Source organism: Heptranchias perlo, unplaced genomic scaffold, assembly GCF_035084215.1.
Source record: "Heptranchias perlo isolate sHepPer1 unplaced genomic scaffold, sHepPer1.hap1 HAP1_SCAFFOLD_557, whole genome shotgun sequence".
Lineage (NCBI taxonomy): Eukaryota > Metazoa > Chordata > Chondrichthyes > Hexanchiformes > Hexanchidae > Heptranchias > Heptranchias perlo.
In genome coordinates this window covers 52,033-74,391 of record NW_027139578.1, presented here as the reverse complement: position 1 = coordinate 74,391, position 22,359 = coordinate 52,033, and the positions used below count along the sequence as shown (strand labels likewise).

General features: G+C 55.0%; 1 protein-coding gene across 1 annotated transcript in view; it reads right to left on the bottom strand.

Annotated features, from left to right (window-relative positions):
* Window positions 1–22,142, bottom strand: part of LOC137315678 (phospholipid transfer protein-like) — a 95,088-nt gene extending 72,946 nt beyond the window's left edge. The window contains exon 1 of the mRNA XM_067980187.1: window positions 21,965–22,142. Coding sequence (XP_067836288.1) covers window positions 21,965–21,979 — 15 coding nt within the window. The 5' untranslated portion in view covers window positions 21,980–22,142. The remainder of the gene's footprint in view (window positions 1–21,964) is intronic.
* Between the last annotated feature and the right edge of the window lie 217 nt (window positions 22,143–22,359).

Here is a 22,359-nt window from a genome sequence, read left to right as displayed (position 1 = left end):
CCTCTCCTGTCAGATCCCAGTACAGTCCAGAGCCCTCTCCTGTCAGATCCCAGTGCAGTCCAGCAACCCTCCTGTCAGATCCCAGTACAGCCCAGAGCCCATCCTGTTAGATCCCAGTACAGTCCAGAGCCCCTCCTGTTCGATCCCAGTGCAGACCAGAGCCGCTCCTGTTAGATCCCAGTACAGTCCAGAGCCCCTCCTGTCAGATCCCAGTACAGTCCAGAGCCCCTTCTGTCAGATCGCAGTACAATCCAGAGCCTCTCCTGTCAGATCCCAGTACAGTCCAGAGCCCCTCCTGTTTGATCCCAGCACAGACCAGAGCCCCTCCTGTTAGATCCCAGTGCAGTCCAGAGCCCCTCCTGTTAGATCCCAGTGCAGTCCAGAGCCCCTCCTGTTCGATCCCAGTACAGTCCAGAGCCCCTCCTGTCAGATCCCAGGACAGTCCAGAGCCATTCCTGTTAGATCCCAGTACAGTCCAGAGCCCCTCCTGTCAGATCCCAGGACAGTCCAGAGCTTCTCCTGTCAGATCCCAGTACAGTCCAGAGCCCCTCCTGTCAGATCCCAGTACAGTCCAGAGCCCCTCCTGTCAGATCCCAGTTGAGTCCAGAGCCCCTCCTGTTAGATCCCAGTACAGTCCAGAGCCCCTCCTGTTAGATCCCAGTACAGACCAGAGCCCCTCCTGTTAGATCCCAGTACAGTCCAGAGCCCCTCCTGTCAGATCCCAGTACAGTCCAGAGCCCTTCCTGTTAGATCCCAGTACAGTCCAGAGCCCCTCCTGTCAGATCCCAGTACAGTCCAGAGCCCTTCCTGTTAGATCCCAGTACAGTCCAGAGCCCCTCCTGTCAGAACCCAGTACAGTCCAGACCCTTTTCTGTCAGATCCCAGTACAGTCCAGCGCCCCTCCTGTTAGATCCCAGTACAGTCCAGAGCCCCTCCTGTCAGATCCCACTACAGTCCAGAGACCCTCCTGTTAGATCCCAGTACAGTCCAGAGCCCTTCCTGTTAGATCCCAGTACAGTCCAGAGCCCGTCCTGTCAGATCCCAGTACAGTCCAGAGCCCCTCCTGTCAGATCCCAGTACTGTCCAGAGACCCTCCGGTTAGATCCCAGTACAGTCCAGAGCCCCTCCTGTTAGATCCCAGTACAGACCAGAGCCCCTCCTGTTAGATCCCAGTACAGACCAGAGCCCCTCCTGTTAGATCCTGGAACAGTCCAGAGACCCTCCTGTTAGATCCCAGTACAGACCAGAACCTCTCCTGTCAGATCCCAGTACTGTCCAGAGACCCTCCGGTTAGATCCCAGTACAGTCCAGAGCCCCTCCTGTTAGATCCCAGTACAGTCCAGAGCCCCTCCTGTTAGATCCCAGTACAGTCCAGAGCCCCTCCTGTCAGATCCCAGTACAGTCTGGAGCCCCTCCTGTCAGATCCCAGTTCAGTCCAGGCCCCTCCTGTCAGATCCCAGTACAGTCCAGGGCCCCTCCTGTCAAATCCCAGTACAGTCCAGAGCCCTCTCCTGTCAGATCCCAGTCCAGTCCAGAGCCCTCTCCTGTCAGATCCCAGTACAGTCCAGCAACCCTCCTGTCAGATCCCAATACAGTCCAGAGCCCATCCTGTTAGATCCCAGTACAGTCCAGAGCCCCTCCTGTTAGATCCCAGTACAGTCCAGAGCCCATCCTGTTAGATCCCAGTACAGTCCAGAGCCCCTCCTGTCAGATCCCAGTACAGTCCAGAGACCCTCCGATTAGATCCCAGTACACTCCCGAGACCCTCCTGTTAGATCCCAATACAGTCCAGAGCCCCTCCTGTTAGATCCCAGTGCAGTCCAGAGGCCCTCCTGTCAGATCCCAGTACAGTCCAGAGACCCTCCGGTTAGATCCCAGTACAGTCCAGAGCCCCTCCTTTCAGATCCCAGTTCAGTCCAGAGCCCTCTCCTGTCAGATCCCAGTCCAGTCCAGAGCCCTCTCCTGTCAGATCCCAGTACAGTCCAGAGCCCTCTCCTGTCAGATCCCAGTGCAGTCCAGCAACCCTCCTGTCAGATCCCAGTACAGTCCAGAGCCCATCCTGTTAGATCCCAGTACAGTCCAGAGCCCCTCCTGTTAGATCCCAGTGCAGACCAGAGCCGCTCCTGTTAGATCCCAGTACAGTCCAGAGCCCCTCCTGTTAGATCCCAGTGCAGACCAGAGCCGCTCCTGTTAGATCCCAGTACAGTCCAGAGCCCCTCCTGTTAGATCCCAGTACAGTCCAGAGCCCCTTCTGTCAGATCGCAGTACAATCCAGAGCCTCTCCTGTCAGATCACAGTACAGTCCAGATCCCCTCCTGTTAGATCCCAGCATCGACCAGAGCCCCTCCTGTTCGATCCCAGTACAGTCCAGAGCCCCTCCTGTCAGATCCCAGTACAGTCCAGAGACCCTCCGATTAGACCCCAGTGCAGTCCAGGGCCCCTCCTGTCAGATCGCAGTACAGTCCAGAGCCCCTCCTGTCAGATCCCAGTACAGTCCAGAGACCCTCCGATTAGATCCCAGTACAGTCCAGAGCCGCTCCTGTCAGATCCCAGTACAATTCAGAGCCTCTCCTGTCAGATCCCAGTTCAGTCCAGAGCCCCTCCTGTCAGATCCCAGTACAGTGCAGAGCCCCTCCTGTCAGATACCAGTACAGTCTGGAGCCCCTCCTGACAGATCCCAGTTCAGTCCAGGCCACTCCTCTCAGATCCCAGTACAATCCAGAGCCCTCCTGTCGGATCCCATTACAGCCCAGAGCCCCTCCTGTCAGATCCCAGTACAGTCCAGACACCCTCCTCTCAGATCCCAGTCCAACCCAGAGCCCTCCTGTCGGATCCCATTAGAGTCCAGAGCCCCTCCTGTCAGATCCCAGTACAGTCCAGGGCCCCCTCCTGTCAAATCCCAGTACAGTCCAGAGACCCCCTTGTCAAATCCCAGTGCAGCCCAGAGCCCCTCCTGTCGGATCCCAGTTGAGTCCAGAGCCCCTCCTGTTAGATCCCAGTACAGTCCAGAGCCCCTCCTGTTAGATCCCAGTACAGACCAGAGCCCCTCCTGTTAGATCCCAGTACAGTCCAGAGCCCCTCCTGTCAGATCCCAGTACAGTCCAGAGCCCTTCCTGTTAGATCCCAGTACAGTCCAGAGCCCCTCCTGTCAGATCCCAGTACAGTCCAGAGCCTCTTCTGTCAGATCCCAGTACAGTCCAGCGCCCCTCCTGTTAGATCCCAGTACAGTCCAGAGCCACTCCTGTCAGATCCCACTACAGTCCAGAGACCCTCCTGTTAGATCCCAGTACAGTCCAGAGCCCTTCCTGTAAGATCCCAGTACAGTCCAGAGCCCGTCCTGTCAGATCCCAGTGCAGTCCAGAGCCCCTCCTGTCAGATCCCAGTACTGTCCAGATACCCTCCGGTGAGATCCCAGTACAGTCCAGAGCCCCTCCTGTTAGATCCCAGTACAGTCCAGAGCCCCTCCTGTTAGATCCCAGTACAGTCCAGAGCCCCTCCTGTCAGATCCCAGTACAGTCTGGAGCCCCTCCTGTCAGATCCCAGTTCAGTCCAGGGCTCCTCCTGTCAAATTCAAGTACAGTCCAGAGCCCTCTCCTGTCAGATCCCAGTACAGTCCAGAGCCCTCTCCTGTCAGATCCCAGTGCAGTCCAGCAACCCTCCTGTCAGATCCCAGTACAGTCCAGAGCCCATCCTGTTAGATCCCAGTACAGTCCAGAGCCCCTCCTGTGAGATCCCAGTGCAGACCAGAGCCGCTCCTGTCAGATCCCAGTACAGTCCAGAGCCCCTTCTGTCAGATCGCAGTACAGTCCAGAGCCCCTCCTGTCAGATCCCAGCACCGACCAGAGCCCCTCCTGTTCGATCCCAGTACAGTCCAGAGCCCCTCCTGTCAGATCGCAGTACAGTCCAGAGCCCCTCCTCTCAGATCCCAGTCCAACCCAAAGCCCTCCTGTCGGATCCCATTAGAGCCCAGAGCCCCTCCTGTCAGATCCCAGTACAGTCCAGGGCCCCCTCCTGTCAAATCCCAGTACAGTCCAGAGACCCCCTTGTCAAATCCCAGTACAGCCCAGAGCCCCTCCTGTCAGCTCCCAGTAGAGTCCAGAGTCGCTCCTGTTAAATCCCAGTACAGTCCAGGGCCCCTCCTTTCAGATCCCAGTACAGTCCAGGGCCCCCTCCTGTCAAATTCCAGTACAGTCCAGAGGCCCCCCCTGTCAAATCCCAGTACAGCCCAGAGCCCCTCCTGTCAGCTCCCAGTAGAGTCCAGAGTCCCTCCTGTCAGATCCCAGTACAGTCCTGGGCCCCTCCTGTCAGATCCCAGTACAGTCCAGAGCCCCCTCCTGTCAAATCCCAGTACAGCCCAGAGCCCCTCCTGTCAGCTCCCAGTCGAGTCCAGAGTCCCTCCTGTCAGATCCCAGTACAGTCCAGGGCCCCTCCTGTCAAATCCCAGTACAGTCCAGAGCCCCCTCCTGTCAAATCCCAGTACAGTCCAGAGCCCCCCCCTGTCAAATCCCAGTACAGCCCAGAGCCCCTCCTGTCAGCCCACACTAGAGTCCAGAGTCCCTCCTGTCAGATCCCAGTACAGTCCAGGGCCCCTCCTGTCAAATCCCAGTACAGTCCAGAGCCCCTCCTGTCAGATCCCAGTACAGTCCAGAGCCCCCCCCTGTCAAATCCCAGTACAGCCCAGAGCCCCTCCTGTCAGCCCACACTAGAGTCCAGAGTCCCTCCTGTCAGATCCCAGTACAGTCCAGGGCCCCTCCTGTCAAATCCCAGTACAGTCCAGAGCCCCTCCTGTCAGATCCCAGCACAGTCCAGAGCCCCTCCGATTAGATCCCAGTACAGTCTAGAGCCTCTCCTGTTAGATCCCAGTACAGTCCAGAGCCCCTCCTGTTAGATCCCACTACAATCCAGAGCCCCTCCTGTCAGATCCCAGTACAGTCCAGAGCCCCTCCTGTCAGATCCCAGTACAGTCCAGAGCCCCTCCTTTAAGATCCCAGTACAGTCTATAGCCCCTCCTGTCAGATCCCAGTACAGTCCAGAGCCCCTCCTGTCAGATCCCAGTACAGTCCAGAGCCCCTCCGATTAGATCCCAGTACAGTCCAGAGCCCCTCCTGTTTGATCCCAGTACAATCCAGAGCCCCTCCTGTCAGATTCCAGTACAGTCCAGAGCCCCTCCTGTCAGATCCCAGTACAGTCTAGAGCCCCTCATGACAGATCCCAGTTCAGTCCAGGCCCCTCCTCTCAGATCCCAGTACAATCCAGAGCCCTCCTGTCAGATCCCATTACAGTGCAGAAACCCTCCTGTCAGATCCCCATTACAGCCCAGAGCCCCTCCTGTCAGATCCCAGTACAGGCCAGGGCCCCCTCCTGTCAAATCCCAGTACAGTCCAGAGCCCCCCCCCTTGTCAAATCCCAGTACAGCCCAGAGCCCCTCCTGTCAGCTCCCAGTAGAGTCCAGAGTCCCTCCTGTCAAATCCCAGTACAGTCCAGAGCCCCCTCCTGTCAAATCCCAGTACAGTCCAGAGCCCCTCCCTGTCAAATCCCAGTACAGCCCAGAGCCCCTCCTGTCAGCTCCCAGTCGAGTCCAGAGTCCCTCTTGTAAGATCCCAGTACAGTCCAGGGCCCCTCCTGTTAGATCCCAGTACAGTGCAGAGCCCCTCCTGTCAGATCCCAGTACAGTCCAGGGCCCCTCCTGTCAAATCCCAGTGCTGTCCAGAGCCCCCTCCTGTCAAATCCCAGTACTGTCCAGAGCCCCCCCCTGTCAAATCCCAGTACAGCCCAGAGCCCCTCCTGTCAGCCCCCAGTAGAGTCCAGGGCCCCTCCTGTCAAATCCCAGTACAGTCCAGAGCCCTCTCCTGTCAGATCCCAGTACATTCCAGCAACGCTCCTGTCAGATCCCAGTACAGTCCAGCAACCCTCCTGTCAGATCCCAGTACAGTCCAGAGCCGTCCTGTCAGATCCCATTACAGTCCAGCAGCCCTCCTGTCAGATCCCAGTACAGTCCAGAGCCCTCCTGTCAGATCCCATGACAGTCCAGAAACCCTCCTGTCAGATCCCCATTACAGCCCAGAGCCCCTCCTGTCAGATCCCAGTACAGTGCAGAGACCCTCCGATTAGATCCCAGTACAGTCCAGAGCCCCTCCTGTCAGATCCCAGTACAATTCAGAGCCTCTCCTGTCAGATCCCAGTTCAGTCCAGAGCCCCTCCTGTCAGATCCCAGTACAGTGCAGAGCCCCTCCTGTCAGATACCAGTACAGTCTGGAGCCCCTCCTGACAGATCCCAGTTCAGTCCAGGCCACTCCTCTCAGATCCCAGTACAATCCAGAGCCCTCCTGTTGGATCCCATTACAGCCCAGAGCCCCTCCTGTCAGATCCCAGTACAGTCCAGACACCCTCCTCTCAGATCCCAGTCCAACCCAGAGCCCTCCTGTCGGATCCCATTAGAGCCCAGAGCCCCTCCTGTCAGATCCCAGTACAGTCCAGGGCCCCCTCCTGTCAAATCCCAGTACAGTCCAGAGACCCCCTTGTCAAATCCCAGTACAGCCCAGAGCCCCTCCTGTCAGCTCCCAGTTGAGTCCAGAGTCCCTCCTGTCAAATCCCAGTACAGTCCAGGCCCCCTCCTTTCAGATCCCAGTACAGTCCAGGGCCCCCTCCTGTCAAATTCCAGTACAGTCCAGAGGCCCCCCCTGTCAAATCCCAGTACAGCCCAGAGCCCCTCCTGTCAGCTCCCAGTAGAGTCCAGAGTCCCTCCTGTCAGATCCCAGTACAGTCCAGGGCCCCTCCTGTCAGATCCCAGTACAGTCCAGAGCCCCCTCCTGTCAAATCCCAGTACAGTCCAGAGCCACCCCCTGTCAAATCCCAGTACAGCCCAGAGCCCCTCCTGTCAGCCCACACTAGAGTCCAGAGTCCCTCCTGTCAGATCCCAGTACAGTCCAGGGCCCCTCCTGTCAAATCCCAGTACAGTCCAGAGCCCCTCCTGTCAGATCCCAGTACAGTCCAGAGCCCCCCCCTGTCAAATCCCAGTACAGCCCAGAGCCCCTCCTGTCAGCCCACACTAGAGTCCAGAGTCCCTCCTGTCAGATCCCAGTACAGTCCAGGGCCCCTCCGGTCAAATCCCAGTACAGTCCAGAGCCCCTCCTGTCAGATCCCAGCACAGTCCAGAGCCCCTCCGATTAGATCCCAGTACAGTCTAGAGCCTCTCCTGTTAGATCCCAGTACAGTCCAGAGCCCCTCCTGTTAGATCCCACTACAATCCAGAGCCCCTCCTGTCAGATCCCAGTACAGTCCAGAGCCCCTCCTGTCAGATCCCAGTACAGTCCAGAGCCCCTCCTTTAAGATCCCAGTACAGTCTATAGCCCCTCCTGTCAGATCCCAGTACAGTCCAGAGCCCCTCCTGTCAGATCCCAGTACAGTCCAGAGCCCCTCCGATTAGATCCCAGTACAGTCCAGAGCCCCTCCTGTTTGATCCCAGTACAATCCAGAGCCCCTCCTGTCAGATTCCAGTACAGTCCAGAGCCCCTCTTGTCAGATCCCAGTACAGTCCAGAGCCCCTCCTGTCAGATCCCAGTACAGTCTAGAGCCCCTCATGACAGATCCCAGTTCAGTCCAGGCCCCTCCTCTCAGATCCCAGTACAATCCAGAGCCCTCCTGTCAGATCCCATTACAGTGCAGAAACCCTCCTGTCAGATCCCCATTACAGCCCAGAGCCCCTCCTGTCAGATCCCAGTACAGTCCAGGGCCCCCTCCTGTCAAATCCCAGTACAGTCCAGAGCCCCCCCCTTGTCAAATCCCAGTACAGCCCAGAGCCCCTCCTGTCAGCTCCCAGTAGAGTCCAGAGTCCCTCCTGTCAAATCCCAGTACAGTCCAGAGCCCCCTCCTGTCAAATCCCAGTACAGTCCAGAGCCCCTCCCTGTCAAATCCCAGTACAGCCCAGAGCCCCTCCTGTCAGCTCCCAGTCGAGTCCAGAGTCCCTCCTGTAAGATCCCAGTACAGTCCAGGGCCCCTCCTGTTAGATCCCAGTACAGTGCAGAGCCCCTCCTGTCAGATCCCAGTACAGTCCAGGGCCCCTCCTGTCAAATCCCAGTGCTGTCCAGAGCCCCCTCCTGTCAAATCCCAGTACTGTCCAGAGCCCCCCCCTGTCAAATCCCAGTACAGCCCAGAGCCCCTCCTGTCAGCCCCCAGTAGAGTCCAGGGCCCCTCCTGTCAAATCCCAGTACAGTCCAGAGCCCTCTCCTGTCAGATCCCAGTACATTCCAGCAACGCTCCTGTCAGATCCCAGTACAGTCCAGCAACCCTCCTGTCAGATCCCAGTACAGTCCAGAGCCGTCCTGTCAGATCCCATTACAGTCCAGCAGCCCTCCTGTCAGATCCCAGTACAGTCCAGAGCCCTCCTGTCAGATCCCATGACAGTCCAGAAACCCTCCTGTCAGATCCCCATTACAGCCCAGAGCCCCTCCTGTCAGATCCCAGTACAGTGCAGAGACCCTCCGATTAGATCCCAGTACAGTCCAGAGCCCCTCCTGTCAGATCCCAGTACAATTCAGAGCCTCTCCTGTCAGATCCCAGTTCAGTCCAGAGCCCCTCCTGTCAGATCCCAGTACAGTGCAGAGCCCCTCCTGTCAGATACCAGTACAGTCTGGAGCCCCTCCTGACAGATCCCAGTTCAGTCCAGGCCACTCCTCTCAGATCCCAGTACAATCCAGAGCGCTCCTGTTGGATCCCATTACAGCCCAGAGCCCCTCCTGTCAGATCCCAGTACAGTCCAGACACCCTCCTCTCAGATCCCAGTCCAACCCAGAGCCCTCCTGTCGGATCCCATTAGAGCCCAGAGCCCCTCCTGTCAGATCCCAGTACAGTCCAGGGCCCCCTCCTGTCAAATCCCAGTACAGTCCAGAGACCCCCTTGTCAAATCCCAGTACAGCCCAGAGCCCCTCCTGTCAGCTCCCAGTTGAGTCCAGAGTCCCTCCTGTCAAATCCCAGTACAGTCCAGGGCCCCTCCTTTCAGATCCCAGTACAGTCCAGGGCCCCCTCCTGTCAAATTCCAGTACAGTCCAGAGGCCCCCCCTGTCAAATCCCAGTACAGCCCAGAGCCCCTCCTGTCAGCTCCCAGTAGAGTCCAGAGTCCCTCCTGTCAGATCCCAGTACAGTCCAGGGCCCCTCCTGTCAGATCCCAGTACAGTCCAGAGCCCCCTCCTGTCAAATCCCAGTACAGCCCAGAGCCCCTCCTGTCAGCTCCCAGTCGAGTCCAGAGTCCCTCCTGTCAGATCCCAGTACAGTCCAGGGCCCCTCCTGTCAAATCCCAGTACAGTCCAGAGCCCCCTCCTGTCAAATCCCAGTACAGTCCAGAGCCACCCCCTGTCAAATCCCAGTACAGCCCAGAGCCCCTCCTGTCAGCCCACACTAGAGTCCAGAGTCCCTCCTGTCAGATCCCAGTACAGTCCAGGGCCCCTCCTGTCAAATCCCAGTACAGTCCAGAGCCCCTCCTGTCAGATCCCAGTACAGTCCAGAGCCCCCCCCCTGTCAAATCCCAGTACAGCCCAGAGCCCCTCCTGTCAGCCCACACTAGAGTCCAGAGTCCCTCCTGTCAGATCCCAGTACAGTCCAGGGCCCCTCCTGTCAAATCCCAGTACAGTCCAGAGCCCCTCCTGTCAGATCCCAGTGCAGTCCAGAGCCCCTCCGATTAGATCCCAGTACAGTCTAGAGCCCCTCCTGTTAGATCCCAGTACAGTCCAGAGCCCCTCCTGTTCGATCCCACTACAATCCAGAGCCCCTCCTGTCAGATCCCAGTACAGTCCAGAGCCCCTCCTGTCAGATCCCAGTACAGTCCAGAGCCCCTCCTGTCAGATCCCTGTACAGTCTATAGCCCCTCTTGACAGATCCCAGTTCAGTCCAGGCCACTCCTCTCAGATCCCAGTACAATCCAGAGCCCTCCTGTCGGATCCCATTACAGCCCAGAGCCCCTCCTGTCAGATCCCAGTACAGTCCAGGGCCCCTCCTGTCAAATCCCAGTACAGTCCAGAGCCCCTCCTGTCAGATCCCAGTACAGTCCAGAGCCCCTCCGATTAGATCCCAGTACAGTCTAGAGCCCCTCCTGTTAGATCCCAGTACAGTCCAGAGCCCCTCCTGTTAGATCCCACTACAATCCTGAGCCCCTCCTGTCAGATCCCAGTACAGTCCAGAGCCCCTCCTGTCAGATCCCAGTACAGTCCAGAGCCCCTCCTGTCAGATCCCAGTACAGTCTATAGCCCCTCTTGACAGATCCCAGTTCAGTCCAGGCCACTCCTCTCAGATCCCAGTACAATCCAGAGCCCTCCTGTCGGATCCCATTACAGCCCAGAGCCCCTCCTGTCAGATCCCAGTACAGTCCAGAAACCCTCCTCTCAGATCCCAGTCCAACCCAGAGCCCTCCTGTCGGATCCCAGTACAGTCCAGAGCCCCCCCCTGTCAAATCCCAGTACAGCCCAGAGCCCCTCCTGTCAGCCCACAGTAGAGTCCAGAGTCCCTCCTGTCAGATCCCAGTACAGTCCAGGGCCCCTCCTGTCAAATCCCAGTACAGTCCAGAGCCCCTCCTGTCAGATCCCAGTACAGTCCAGAGCCCCTCCGATTAGATCCCAGTACAGTCCAGAGCCCCTCCTGTTAGATCCCAGTACAATCCAGAGCCCCTCCTGTCAGATCCCAGTACAGTCCAGAGCCCCTCCTGTCAGATCCCAGTACAGTCCAGAGCCCCTCCTGTCAGATCCCAGTACAGTCTAGAGCCCCTCATGACAGATCCCAGTTCAGTCCAGGCCCCTCCTCTCAGATCCCAGTACAATCCAGAGCCCTCCTGTCAGATCCCATTACAGTGCAGAAACCCTCCTGTCAGATCCCCATTACATCCCAGAGCCCCTCCTGTCAGATCCCAGTACAGGCCAGGGCCCCCTCCTGTCAAATCCCAGTCCAGTCCAGAGCCCCCCCCTGTCAGCCCACAGTAGAGTCCAGAGTCCCTCCTGTCAGATCCCAGTACAGTCCAGGGCCCCTCCTGTCAAATCCCAGTACAGTCCCGAGCCCCTCCAGTCAGATCCCAGTACAGTCCAGAGCCCTCCTGTCGGATCCCATTACAGCCCAGAGCCCCTCCTGTCAGATCCCAGTACAGTCCAGGGCCCCTCCTGTCAAATCCCAGTGCTGTCCAGAGCCCCCTCCTGTCAAATCCCAGTACTGTCCAGAGCCCCCCCCTGTCAAATCCCAGTACAGCCCAGAGCCCCTCCTGTCAGCCCCCAGTAGAGTCCAGGGCCCCTCCTGTCAAATCCCAGTACAGTCCAGAGCCCTCTCCTGTCAGATCCCAGTACATTCCAGCAACGCTCCTGTCAGATCCCAGTACAGTCCAGCAACCCTCCTGTCAGATCCCAGTACAGTCCAGAGCCGTCCTGTCAGATCCCATTACAGTCCAGCAGCCCTCCTGTCAGATCCCAGTACAGTCCAGAGCCCTCCTGTCAGATCCCATGACAGTCCAGAAACCCTCCTGTCAGATCCCCATTACAGCCCAGAGCCCCTCCTGTCAGATCCCAGTACAGTGCAGAGACCCTCCGATTAGATCCCAGTACAGTCCAGAGCCCCTCCTGTCAGATCCCAGTACAATTCAGAGCCTCTCCTGTCAGATCCCAGTTCAGTCCAGAGCCCCTCCTGTCAGATCCCAGTACAGTGCAGAGCCCCTCCTGTCAGATACCAGTACAGTCTGGAGCCCCTCCTGACAGATCCCAGTTCAGTCCAGGCCACTCCTCTCAGATCCCAGTACAATCCAGAGCCCTCCTGTCGGATCCCATTACAGCCCAGAGCCCCACCTGTCAGATCCCAGTACAGTCCAGACACCCTCCTCTCAGATCCCAGTCCAACCCAGAGCCCTCCTGTCGGATCCCATTAGAGCCCAGAGCCCCTCCTGTCAGATCCCAGTACAGTCCAGGGCCCCCTCCTGTCAAATCCCAGTACAGTCCAGAGACCCCCTTGTCAAATCCCAGTACAGCCCAGAGCCCCTCCTGTCAGCTCCCAGTTGAGTCCAGAGTCCCTCCTGTCAAATCCCAGTACAGTCCAGGGCCCCTCCTTTCAGATCCCAGTACAGTCCAGGGCCCCCTCCTGTCAAATTCCAGTACAGTCCAGAGGCCCCCCCTGTCAAATCCCAGTACAGCCCAGAGCCCCTCCTGTCAGCTCCCAGTAGAGTCCAGAGTCCCTCCTGTCAGATCCCAGTACAGTCCAGGGCCCCTCCTGTCAGATCCCAGTACAGTCCAGAGCCCCCTCCTGTCAAATCCCAGTACAGCCCAGAGCCCCTCCTGTCAGCTCCCAGTCGAGTCCAGAGTCCCTCCTGTCAGATCCCAGTACAGTCCAGGGCCCCTCCTGTCAAATCCCAGTACAGTCCAGAGCCCCCTCCTGTCAAATCCCAGTACAGTCCAGAGCCACCCCCTGTCAAATCCCAGTACAGCCCAGAGCCCCTCCTGTCAGCCCACACTAGAGTCCAGAGTCCCTCCTGTCAGATCCCAGTACAGTCCAGGGCCCCTCCTGTCAAATCCCAGTACAGTCCAGAGCCCCTCCTGTCAGATCCCAGTACAGTCCAGAGCCCCCCCCTGTCAAATCCCAGTACAGCCCAGAGCCCCTCCTGTCAGCCCACACTAGAGTCCAGAGTCCCTCCTGTCAGATCCCAGTACAGTCCAGGGCCCCTCCTGTCAAATCCCAGTACAGTCCAGAGCCCCTCCTGTCAGATCCCAGTGCAGTCCAGAGCCCCTCCGATTAGATCCCAGTACAGTCTAGAGCCCCTCCTGTTAGATCCCAGTACAGTCCAGAGCCCCTCCTGTTAGATCCCACTACAATCCAGAGCCCCTCCTGTCAGATCCCAGTACAGTCCAGAGCCCCTCCTGTCAGATCCCAGTACAGTCCAGAGCCCCTCCTGTCAGATCCCTGCACAGTCTATAGCCCCTCTTGACAGATCCCAGTTCAGTCCAGGCCACTCCTCTCAGATCCCAGTACAATCCAGAGCCCTCCTGTCGGATCCCATTACAGCCCAGAGCCCCTCCTGTCAGATCCCAGTACAGTCCAGAGCCCCTCCGATTAGATCCCAGTACAGTCTAGAGCCCCTCCTGTTAGATCCCAGTACAGTCCAGAGCCCCTCCTGTTAGATCCCACTACAATCCTGAGCCCCTCCTGTCAGATCCCAGTACAGTCCAGAGCCCCTCCTGTCAGATCCCAGTACAGTCCAGAGCCCCTCCTGTCAGATCCCAGTACAGTCTATAGCCCCTCTTGACAGATCCCAGTTCAGTCCAGGCCACTCCTCTCAGATCCCAGTACAATCCAGAGCCCTCCTGTCGGATCCCATTACAGCCCAGAGCCCCTCCTGTCAGATCCCAGTACAGTCCAGAAACCCTCCTCTCAGATCCCAGTCCAACCCAGAGCCCTCCTGTCGGATCCCAGTACAGCCCAGAGCCCCTCCTGTCAGCCCACAGTAGAGTCCAGAGTCCCTCCTGTCAGATCCCAGTACAGTCCAGGGCCCCTCCTGTCAAATCCCAGTACAGTCCAGAGCCCCTCCTGTCAGATCCCAGTACAGTCCAGAGCCCCTCCGATTAGATCCCAGTACAGTCCAGAGCCCCTCCTGTTAGATCCCAGTACAATCCAGAGCCCCTCCTGTCAGATCCCAGTACAGTCCAGAGCCCCTCCTGTCAGATCCCAGTACAGTCCAGAGCCCCTCCTGTCAGATCCCAGTACAGTCTAGAGCCCCTCATGACAGATCCCAGTTCAGTCCAGGCCCCTCCTCTCAGATCCCAGTACAATCCAGAGCCCTCCTGTCAGATCCCATTACAGTGCAGAAACCCTCCTGTCAGATCCCCATTACATCCCAGAGCCCCTCCTGTCAGATCCCAGTACAGGCCAGGGCCCCCTCTTGTCAAATCCCAGTCCAGTCCAGAGCCCCCCCCTGTCAGCCCACAGTAGAGTCCAGGGCCCCTCCTGTCAAATCCCAGTACAGTCCAGAGCCCCTCCTGTCAGATCCCAGTACAGTCCAGAGCCCTCCTGTCGGATCCCATTACAGCCCAGAGCCCCTCCTGTCAGATCCCAGTACAGTCCAGGGCCCCTCCTGTCAAATCCCAGTACAGTCCAGAGCCCCTCCTGTTAGATCCCAGTACAGTCCAGAGCCCCTCCTGTTAGATCCCACTACAATCCAGAGCCCCTCCTGTCAGATCCCAGTACAGTCCAGAGCCCCTCCTGTCAGATCCCAGTACAGTCCAGAGCCCCTCCTGTCAGATCCCAGTACAGTCTATAGCCCCTCTTGACAGATCCCAGTTCAGTCCAGGCCACTCCTCTCAGATCCCAGTACAATCCAGAGCCCTCCTGTCGGATCCCATTACAGCCCAGAGCCCCTCCTGTCAGATCCCAGTACAGTCCAGAAACCCTCCTCTCAGATCCCAGTCCAACCCAGAGCCCTCCTGTCGGATCCCAGTACAGTCCAGAGCCCCCCCCTGTCAAATCCCAGTACAGCCCAGAGCCCCTCCTGTCAGCCCACAGTAGAGTCCAGAGTCCCTCCTGTCAGATCCCAGTACAGTCCAGGGCCCCTCCTGTCAAATCCCAGTACAGTCCAGAGCCCCTCCTGTCAGATCCCAGTACAGTCCAGAGCCCCTCCGATTAGATCCCAGTACAGTCCAGAGCCCCTCCTGTTAGATCCCAGTACAATCCAGAGCCCCTCCTGTCAGATCCCAGTACAGTCCAGAGCCCCTCCTGTCAGATCCCAGTACAGTCCAGAGCCCCTCCTGTCAGATCCCATTACAGTCCAGAAACCCTCCTGTCAGATCCCCATTACAGCCCAGAGCCCCTCCTGTCAGATCCCAGTACAGTCCAGGGCCCCCTCCTGTCAAATCCCAGTACAGTCCAGAGCCCCTCCTGTCAGCTCCCAGTAGAGTCCAGAGCCCCTCCTGTCAAATCCCAGTACAGTCCAGAGTCCCTCCTGTCAGCTTCCAGTGCAGCCCATTTTTTTTGGTCACCAGGTGTTGGTGATGGCTCTGCTGCTGCCATTTACAGCTACTCTAGACCCATCTTTTGTTTCTTTTCTTGTCCCATTATCACCCTCCTTGCCTCGCACCATCATCCCTTTTGCCATTTAATCACTCCTGCCCTCCACCCTATCACACACCTTCCCTTTTGTTCTTTCCCCTCCCCCTTTTTCCTGGCTATGTAATTGTTTAAAAACTGTTAACTTCTCCCAGTTCTGACGAAGGGTCTTCGACCTGAAACGTTAACTCTGTTTCTTTCTCCACAGATGCTGCCTGACCTGCTGAGTATTTCAGGCATTTTCTAAAATTATTTCAAATTTCCATCATCCACAGTATTTTAACTGTTCTCTATATCTCTCCCAGTCCCCTGGATCTACACTGTTCTTTGAACTTTTGTGTGCTCTTTCCTTTAATTTTATGTTATCTCTCACCTCTTTTGTTGACTATGTCTGTTTTATTTGGTTAGTAGAGCTCTTGCCCTTTAGGGGTATATACTGGTCCTGTATTAAACTAAATTCTTTTTTGAACACCTCCCACTGTTCATCTGTAGTTTTACCCAATAACAGTTTTGACCAGTTTACTGTCGTCAGTCTCTGTCTCATCCCGTTATAGTTAGTCTTACCGAAATCTAGAATTGTAGCAACTGTGTTACGTTTCTCCCTTTAAACCTAATAGTGAATTCGATCATATTATGATCGCTGTTGGATAAATGTTCCTTTATTGTTTGATTATTATCTAAATCTGGCTCATTACCCATTACTAAATCTAATTTGGCCTGCCCTCTTATTGGTTCTCATAGAAATTTCATAGAATCATAGAAATTTACTGCACAGAAGGAAGCCATCTGACCCATCATGTCTGTGCCCTTCTAGAACATATTGCTCCAGGACACTATCTTGAATGCACCCAAGGAATTCACTACCCTTCTGACTTGAGCTACTCTGCTCTTCCCAATCTATCTGAAAATTAATGTCTCCCATTAAAACAACTCTACTTTTGCTATAAGCCTCTCAAATCTCTGAAATAATACATTCTGCCGCTTCATTGCTGCTATCAGGAGGCCTGTAGACGACTCCCATTACAGTTTTAAGTCTTCTCTTATTCCTCAATTCTAACCATAGTCTCTGCTGTTTGCTTTCCCATACTGATATCCTCTCTTACTAATGTTGTAATAGTATCTTTAATCAATAAGGCTACCCCTCCTCCTCTCCCAATTTCCCTATCCTTTCTAAAGACCTTATAACCAGGAATATTTAGCTCCCAATCATGACCAGCTTGCAATAGGATGAGGCTGCCTGTCCCAACTCCACCCCTGGGTCTGTGTCAGTTCCAGAGGCCCAGGCCTAGCCCCAGACCCAGGCCCAGGCCCAGCCTAGTAACAAGCACAGCCATTAAGCCGAAAAATAATACAGGCAGCAACTCAAATCCCATCTGCAAATATCATAGAATTGTAGAATGATACAGCACAGGAGGAGACCATTCGGCCCATCGTGCCTGTGCTGGCTCTTTGAAAGAGCTATCCAATTAGTCCCACTCTCCCGCTCTTTCCCCGTAGCCCTGTTAATTTTTACCCTTCAAGTATTCAATCAATTCCCTTTTGAAAGTTATTATTGAATCTGCTTCCACCGCCCTTTCAGGCAGCACATTCCAGGTCATAACAACTCGCCGCATTAGAAAGATTTTCCTCATGTCGCCTCTGGATCTTTTGCCGATCACCTTAAATCTGTGTCCTCTGGTTACCGACCCTTCTGCCACTGGAAACCTCTATTAAATCTCCTCTTAACCTTCTCTGTTCTAATGATGTGGAGATGCCGGTGATGGACTGGGGTTGACAAATGTATGAAATCTTACAACACCAGGTTATAGTCCAACAGTTTTATTTGAAAAGCTTCCGAAAGCTTGTGATTTTCAAATAAAACTGTTGGACTATAACCTGGTGTTGTAAGATTCCTTACATTTCTCTGTTCTAAGGAGAACAACCCCAGATTCTCCAGTCTCTCCACAAAACTGAAGTCCCTCATCCCTGGTACCATTCTAGTAAATCTCTTCTGCACCCTCTCTAGGGCCTTGCTAAAGTGCGGTGCCCAGAATTGAACACAATACTCCAACTGAGGCCTAACCAATGTTTTATAAAGATTTAGTATAACTTCCTTGCTTTCATACTCTATGCCTCTATTAATAAAGCCCAGTGTCCTGTATGTTTTTTAACAGCCTTCTCAACTTGTCCACCTTCAAAGATTTGTGTACATACACCCTCAGGTCTCTCTGTTCCTGCACCCCCTTTAAAATTGTCCCATTTAGTTTATATTGCCTCTCCTCATTCTTCCTACCAAAATGCATCACTTCACACCTCTCTGCGTTAAATTTCATCTGCCATGTATCTGCCCATTTCACCAGTCTGTCTCTGTCCTCCTGAAGTCTGTTACTATCCTCCACATTGTTTACTACATTTCTGAGTTTCGTGTCATCTGCAAACTTTGAAATTATACCCTCTAAACCCAAGTCCATGTCATTAATATATATCAAAAAGAGCAGTGGTCCTAATACCGACCCCTGGGGAACACCACTGTATACTTCCCTCCAGTCTGAAAAACAACCATTCAACATTATTCTCCGCTTTCTGTCCCTTGGCCAATTTTATATCCACACTGCCACTGTCCTTTTAATCCCATGGGCTTTAATTTTGCTAACAAGTCTATTATGTGGTACTTTATCAAACGCCTTTTGAAAGTCTATATACACATCATCAACCACTCTACCCTCATCAACCCTCTCTGTTACTTCATCAAAGAACTCAATCAAGTTAGTCAAACACGATTTGCCTTTAACAAATCCGTGCTGACTTTCATTGATTAACACACATTTTTCCAAGTGACAATTAATTTTGTCTCGGATTATTGTCTCTATATATATCTATAAACTATAGAATCTTCCGATCAAAATCCAAAAATTAGTGCCGGGAGATTGAAATAAGGAATGAAAATAGGGAAGAATATTCATTGGAAACATTGGCTCTGCCCAAGTTGGAAAAGGAGATGGATCCATTCACTGTGGGGACACTGGGGACGGGAGCACAATAAAGTAAATTCATGTCTTAGTAAGAACAGGCCCTATAAGTAGGCTCACATATAAGTCCATCATCCCATATCTGTCCTTCCTTGATACTTGGCATTTGCTCACCAATAACCTGCTCACCGATGCTCAGTTTGGGTTCTGCCAGGACCACTCAGCTCCAGACCTCATTACAGCCTTGGTCCAAACATGGACAAAAGAGCTGAATTCCAGAGGTGAGGTGAGAGTGACTGCCCTTGACAACAAGGCAGCATTTGACTGAGTGTGGCACCAAGGAGCCCTAGTAAAATTGAAGTCAATGGGAATCAGGGGGAAAACTCTCCAGTGGCTGGAGTCATACCTAGCACAAAGGAAGATGGTAGTGGTTGTTGGAGGCCAATCATCTCAGCCCCAGGACATTGCTGCAGGAGTTCCTCAGGGCAGTGTCCTAGGCCCAACCATCTTCAGTTGCTTCATCAATGAGCTTCCCTCCATCATAAGGTCAGAAGCGGGGATGTTTGCTTATGATTGCACAGTATTCAGTTCCATTCGCAACCCCTCAGATAATGAAGCAGTCCGTGCCCGCATGCAGCAAGACCTGGACAACATCCAGGCTTGGGCTGATAATTGGCAAGTAACATTCATGCCAGACAAGTGCCAGGCAATGACCATCTCCAACAAGAGAGAGTCTAACCACCTCCCCTTGACATTCAACAGCATTACCATCGCCGAATCCCCCACCATCAACATCCTGGGGGTCACCATTGACCAGAAACTTAACTGGACCATCCACATAAATACTGTGGCTACAAGAGCAGGTCAGAGGCTGGGTATTCTGTGGCAAGTGACTCACCTCCTGACTCCCCAAAGCCTTTCCACCATCTACAAGGCACAAGTCATGTCTATGATGGAATACTCTCCACTTCCCTGGATGAGTGCAGCTCCAACAACACTTAAGAAGCTCAACACCATCCAAGATAAAGCAGCTCGCTTGATTGGCACCCCATCCACCACCCTAAACCTTCACTCCCTTCACCACCGGCGCACTGTGGCTGCAGTGTGTACCATCCACAGGATGCACTGCAGCAACTCGCCAAGGCTTCTACGACAGCACCTCCAAAACCCGCGACCTCTACCACCTAGAAGGACAAGAGCAGCAGGTATATGGGAACAACACCACCTGCACGTTCCCCTCCAAGTCACACACCATCCCGACTTGGAAATATATCGCCGTTCCTTCATCGTCGCTGGGTCAAAATCCTGGAAATCTCTTCCTAACAGCACTGTGGGAGAACCTTCACCACACGGACTGCAGCGGTTCAAGAAGGCGGCTCACCACCACCTTCTCGAGGGCAATTAGGGATGGGCAATAAATACCGGCCTCGCCAGCGACGCCCACATCCCATGAACAAATAAAAAAATACTCAGTAATATGTGTCAGCTGTGGCTCAGTTGGTAGCTCTCCCGTCTCTGAGTCAGAAGGTTGTGGATTTGAGTCCCACTCCAGAGACTTGAGCCCATAATCCAGGCTGATGGTCCCAGTGCAGTACTGAGGGAGTGCTGCACTGTCGGAGGGTCAGTACTGAGGGAGTGCTGCACTGTCGGAGGGTCAGTACTGAGGGAGTGCTGCACTGTCGGAGGGTCAGTACTGAGGGAGTGCTGCACTGTCAGAGGGTCAGTACTGAGGGAGTGCTGCACTGTCGGAGGGTCAGTACTGAGGGAGTGCTGCACTGTCGGAGGATCAGTACTGAGGGAGTGCTGCACTGTCGGAGGGTCAGTACTGAGGGAGTGCTGCACTGTCAGAGGGTCAGTACTGAGGGAGTGCTGCACTGTCGGAGGGTCAGTACTGAGGGAGTGCTGCACTGTCGGAGGGTCAGTACTGAGGGAGTACTGCACTGTCGGAGGGTCGGTACTGAGGGAGTGCTGCACTGTCGGAGGGTCAGTACTGAGGGAGTGCTGTACTGTCGGAGGGTCAGTACTGAGGGAGTGCTGCACTGTCAGAGGGTCAGTACTGAGGGAGTGCTGCACTGTCGGAGGGTCAGTACTGAGGGAGTGCTGCACTGTCGGAGGGTCAGTACTGAGGGAGTACTGCACTGTCGGAGGGTCGGTACTGAGGGAGTGCTGCACTGTCGGAGGGTCAGTACTGAGGGAGTACTGCACTGTCGGAGGGTCGGTACTGAGGGAGTGCTGCACTGTCAGAGGGTCAGTACTGAGGGAGTGCTGCACTGTCGGAGGGTCGGTACTGAGGGAGTGCTGCACTGTCAGAGGGTCAGTACTGAGGGAGTGCTGCACTGTCGGAGGGTCAGTACTGAGGGAGTGCTGCACTGTCAGAGGGTCAGTACTGAGGGAGTGCTGCACTGTCGGAGGGTCAGTACTGAGGGAGTGCTGCACTGTCGGAGGGTCAGTACTGAGGGAGTACTGCACTGTCGGAGGGTCGGTACTGAGGGAGTGCTGCACTGTCGGAGGGTCAGTACTGAGGGAGTACTGCACTGTCGGAGGGTCGGTACTGAGGGAGTGCTGCACTGTCAGAGGGTCAGTACTGAGGGAGTGCTGCACTGTCGGAGGGTCGGTACTGAGGGAGTGCTGCACTGTCAGAGGGTCAGTACTGAGGGAGTGCTGCACTGTCGGAGGGTCAGTACTGAGGGAGTGCTGCACTGTCAGAGGGTCAGTACTGAGGGAGTGCTGCACTGTCAGAGGGTCAGTACTGAGGCAGTGCTGCACTGTCAGAGGGTCAGTACTGAGGGAGTGCTGCACTGTCGGAGGGTCAGTACTGAGGGAGTGCTACACTGTCAGAGGGTCAGTACTGAGGCAGTGCTGCACTGTCAGAGGGTCAGTACTGAGGGAGTGCTGCACTGTCGGAGGGTCAGTACTGAGGGAGTGCTGCACTGTCGGAGGGTCAGTACTGAGGGAGTGCTGCACTGTCGGAGGGGCAGTACTGAGGGAGCGCTGCACTGTCAGAGGGGCAGTACTGAGGGAGTGCTGCACTGTCGGAGGGTCAGTACTGAGGGAGTGCTGCACTGTCAGAGGGTCAGTACTGAGGGAGTGCTGCACTGTCAGAGGGTCAGTACTGAGGCAGTGCTGCACTGTCAGAGGGTCAGTACTGAGGGAGTGCTGCACTGTCGGAGGGTCAGTACTGAGGGAGTGCTACACTGTCAGAGGGTCAGTACTGAGGCAGTGCTGCACTGTCAGAGGGTCAGTACTGAGGGAGTGCTGCACTGTCGGAGGGTCAGTACTGAGGGAGTGCTGCACTGTCGGAGGGTCAGTACTGAGGGAGTGCTGCACTGTCGGAGGGTCAGTACTGAGGGAGCGCTGCACTGTCGGAGGGGCAGTACTGAGGGAGCGCTGCACTGTCAGAGGGGCAGTACTGAGGGAGCGCTGCACTGTCAGAGGGGCAGTACTGAGGGAGTGCTGCACTGTCGGAGGGTCAGTACTGAGGGAGTGCTGCACTGTCGGAGGGTCAGTACTGAGGGAGTGCTGCACTGTCGGAGGGTCAGTATTGAGGGAGTGCTGCCCTTTCAGAGATGCTGTCTGTCAGATGCAACCTTATACTGATGCCATGTCTGCCTCCTCAGGTCGATGGAAAAGATTCCACGGCCACTATTTGAAGACGAGCAAGGGAGTTCTCCCATTTAGTTGTGCTCAAGTCTCTGGATTGGGGCTCGAACCCACGACCTTCTGTCTCTGAGGGGAGAATGTTACCACTGAGTCACAGCTGATTAAAATTACAAATACAATTAAAATTACAAAATCTACAAACTATTTCTCACCATAAGAGGAAACACACAGCGCAGTATTTCTTGTTTCTTTCTGCAGTGACACATCGTAGCTCTGTAAACATGGTCAAGCTGACAGCATCGTCTAAAACATTCACTGTTAAAGAGAACCAGCCGAGGCAGTGAGCTGATTTGAACTTTACTTACTGCGAGGCTGCTCATCTCCCTGTTCCACTCCTCACTTCACGATCGCGAGTCAGACACAGACAAAGTGCACACTGCAGCTTCGGTCCTGAACTGTCCACTGTGGTTAAACGGTTTCTAGGTGGGCACCGGTCGGGAGCTCCGGGTTGAAGGAGTGGACGTCTTCCCGCTACCATTTGAGTTATTGTCGGAAACTCATAAACAACTGCCTTGGATTTCCAGATGGAGCTGATCCAGGAACTCTGTGGCTGTCTCCTCATTCCTGTGGTTTCCACAGCTGGACTTTCAAGGAGTGCTGTACATATGTAAATCCTGTTTATTACCAATCACAATGCCCCGAACCAGAAGGTCGTGGGTTCAAGTCCCACTCCAGAGACTTGAGCACAGAATCCAGGCTG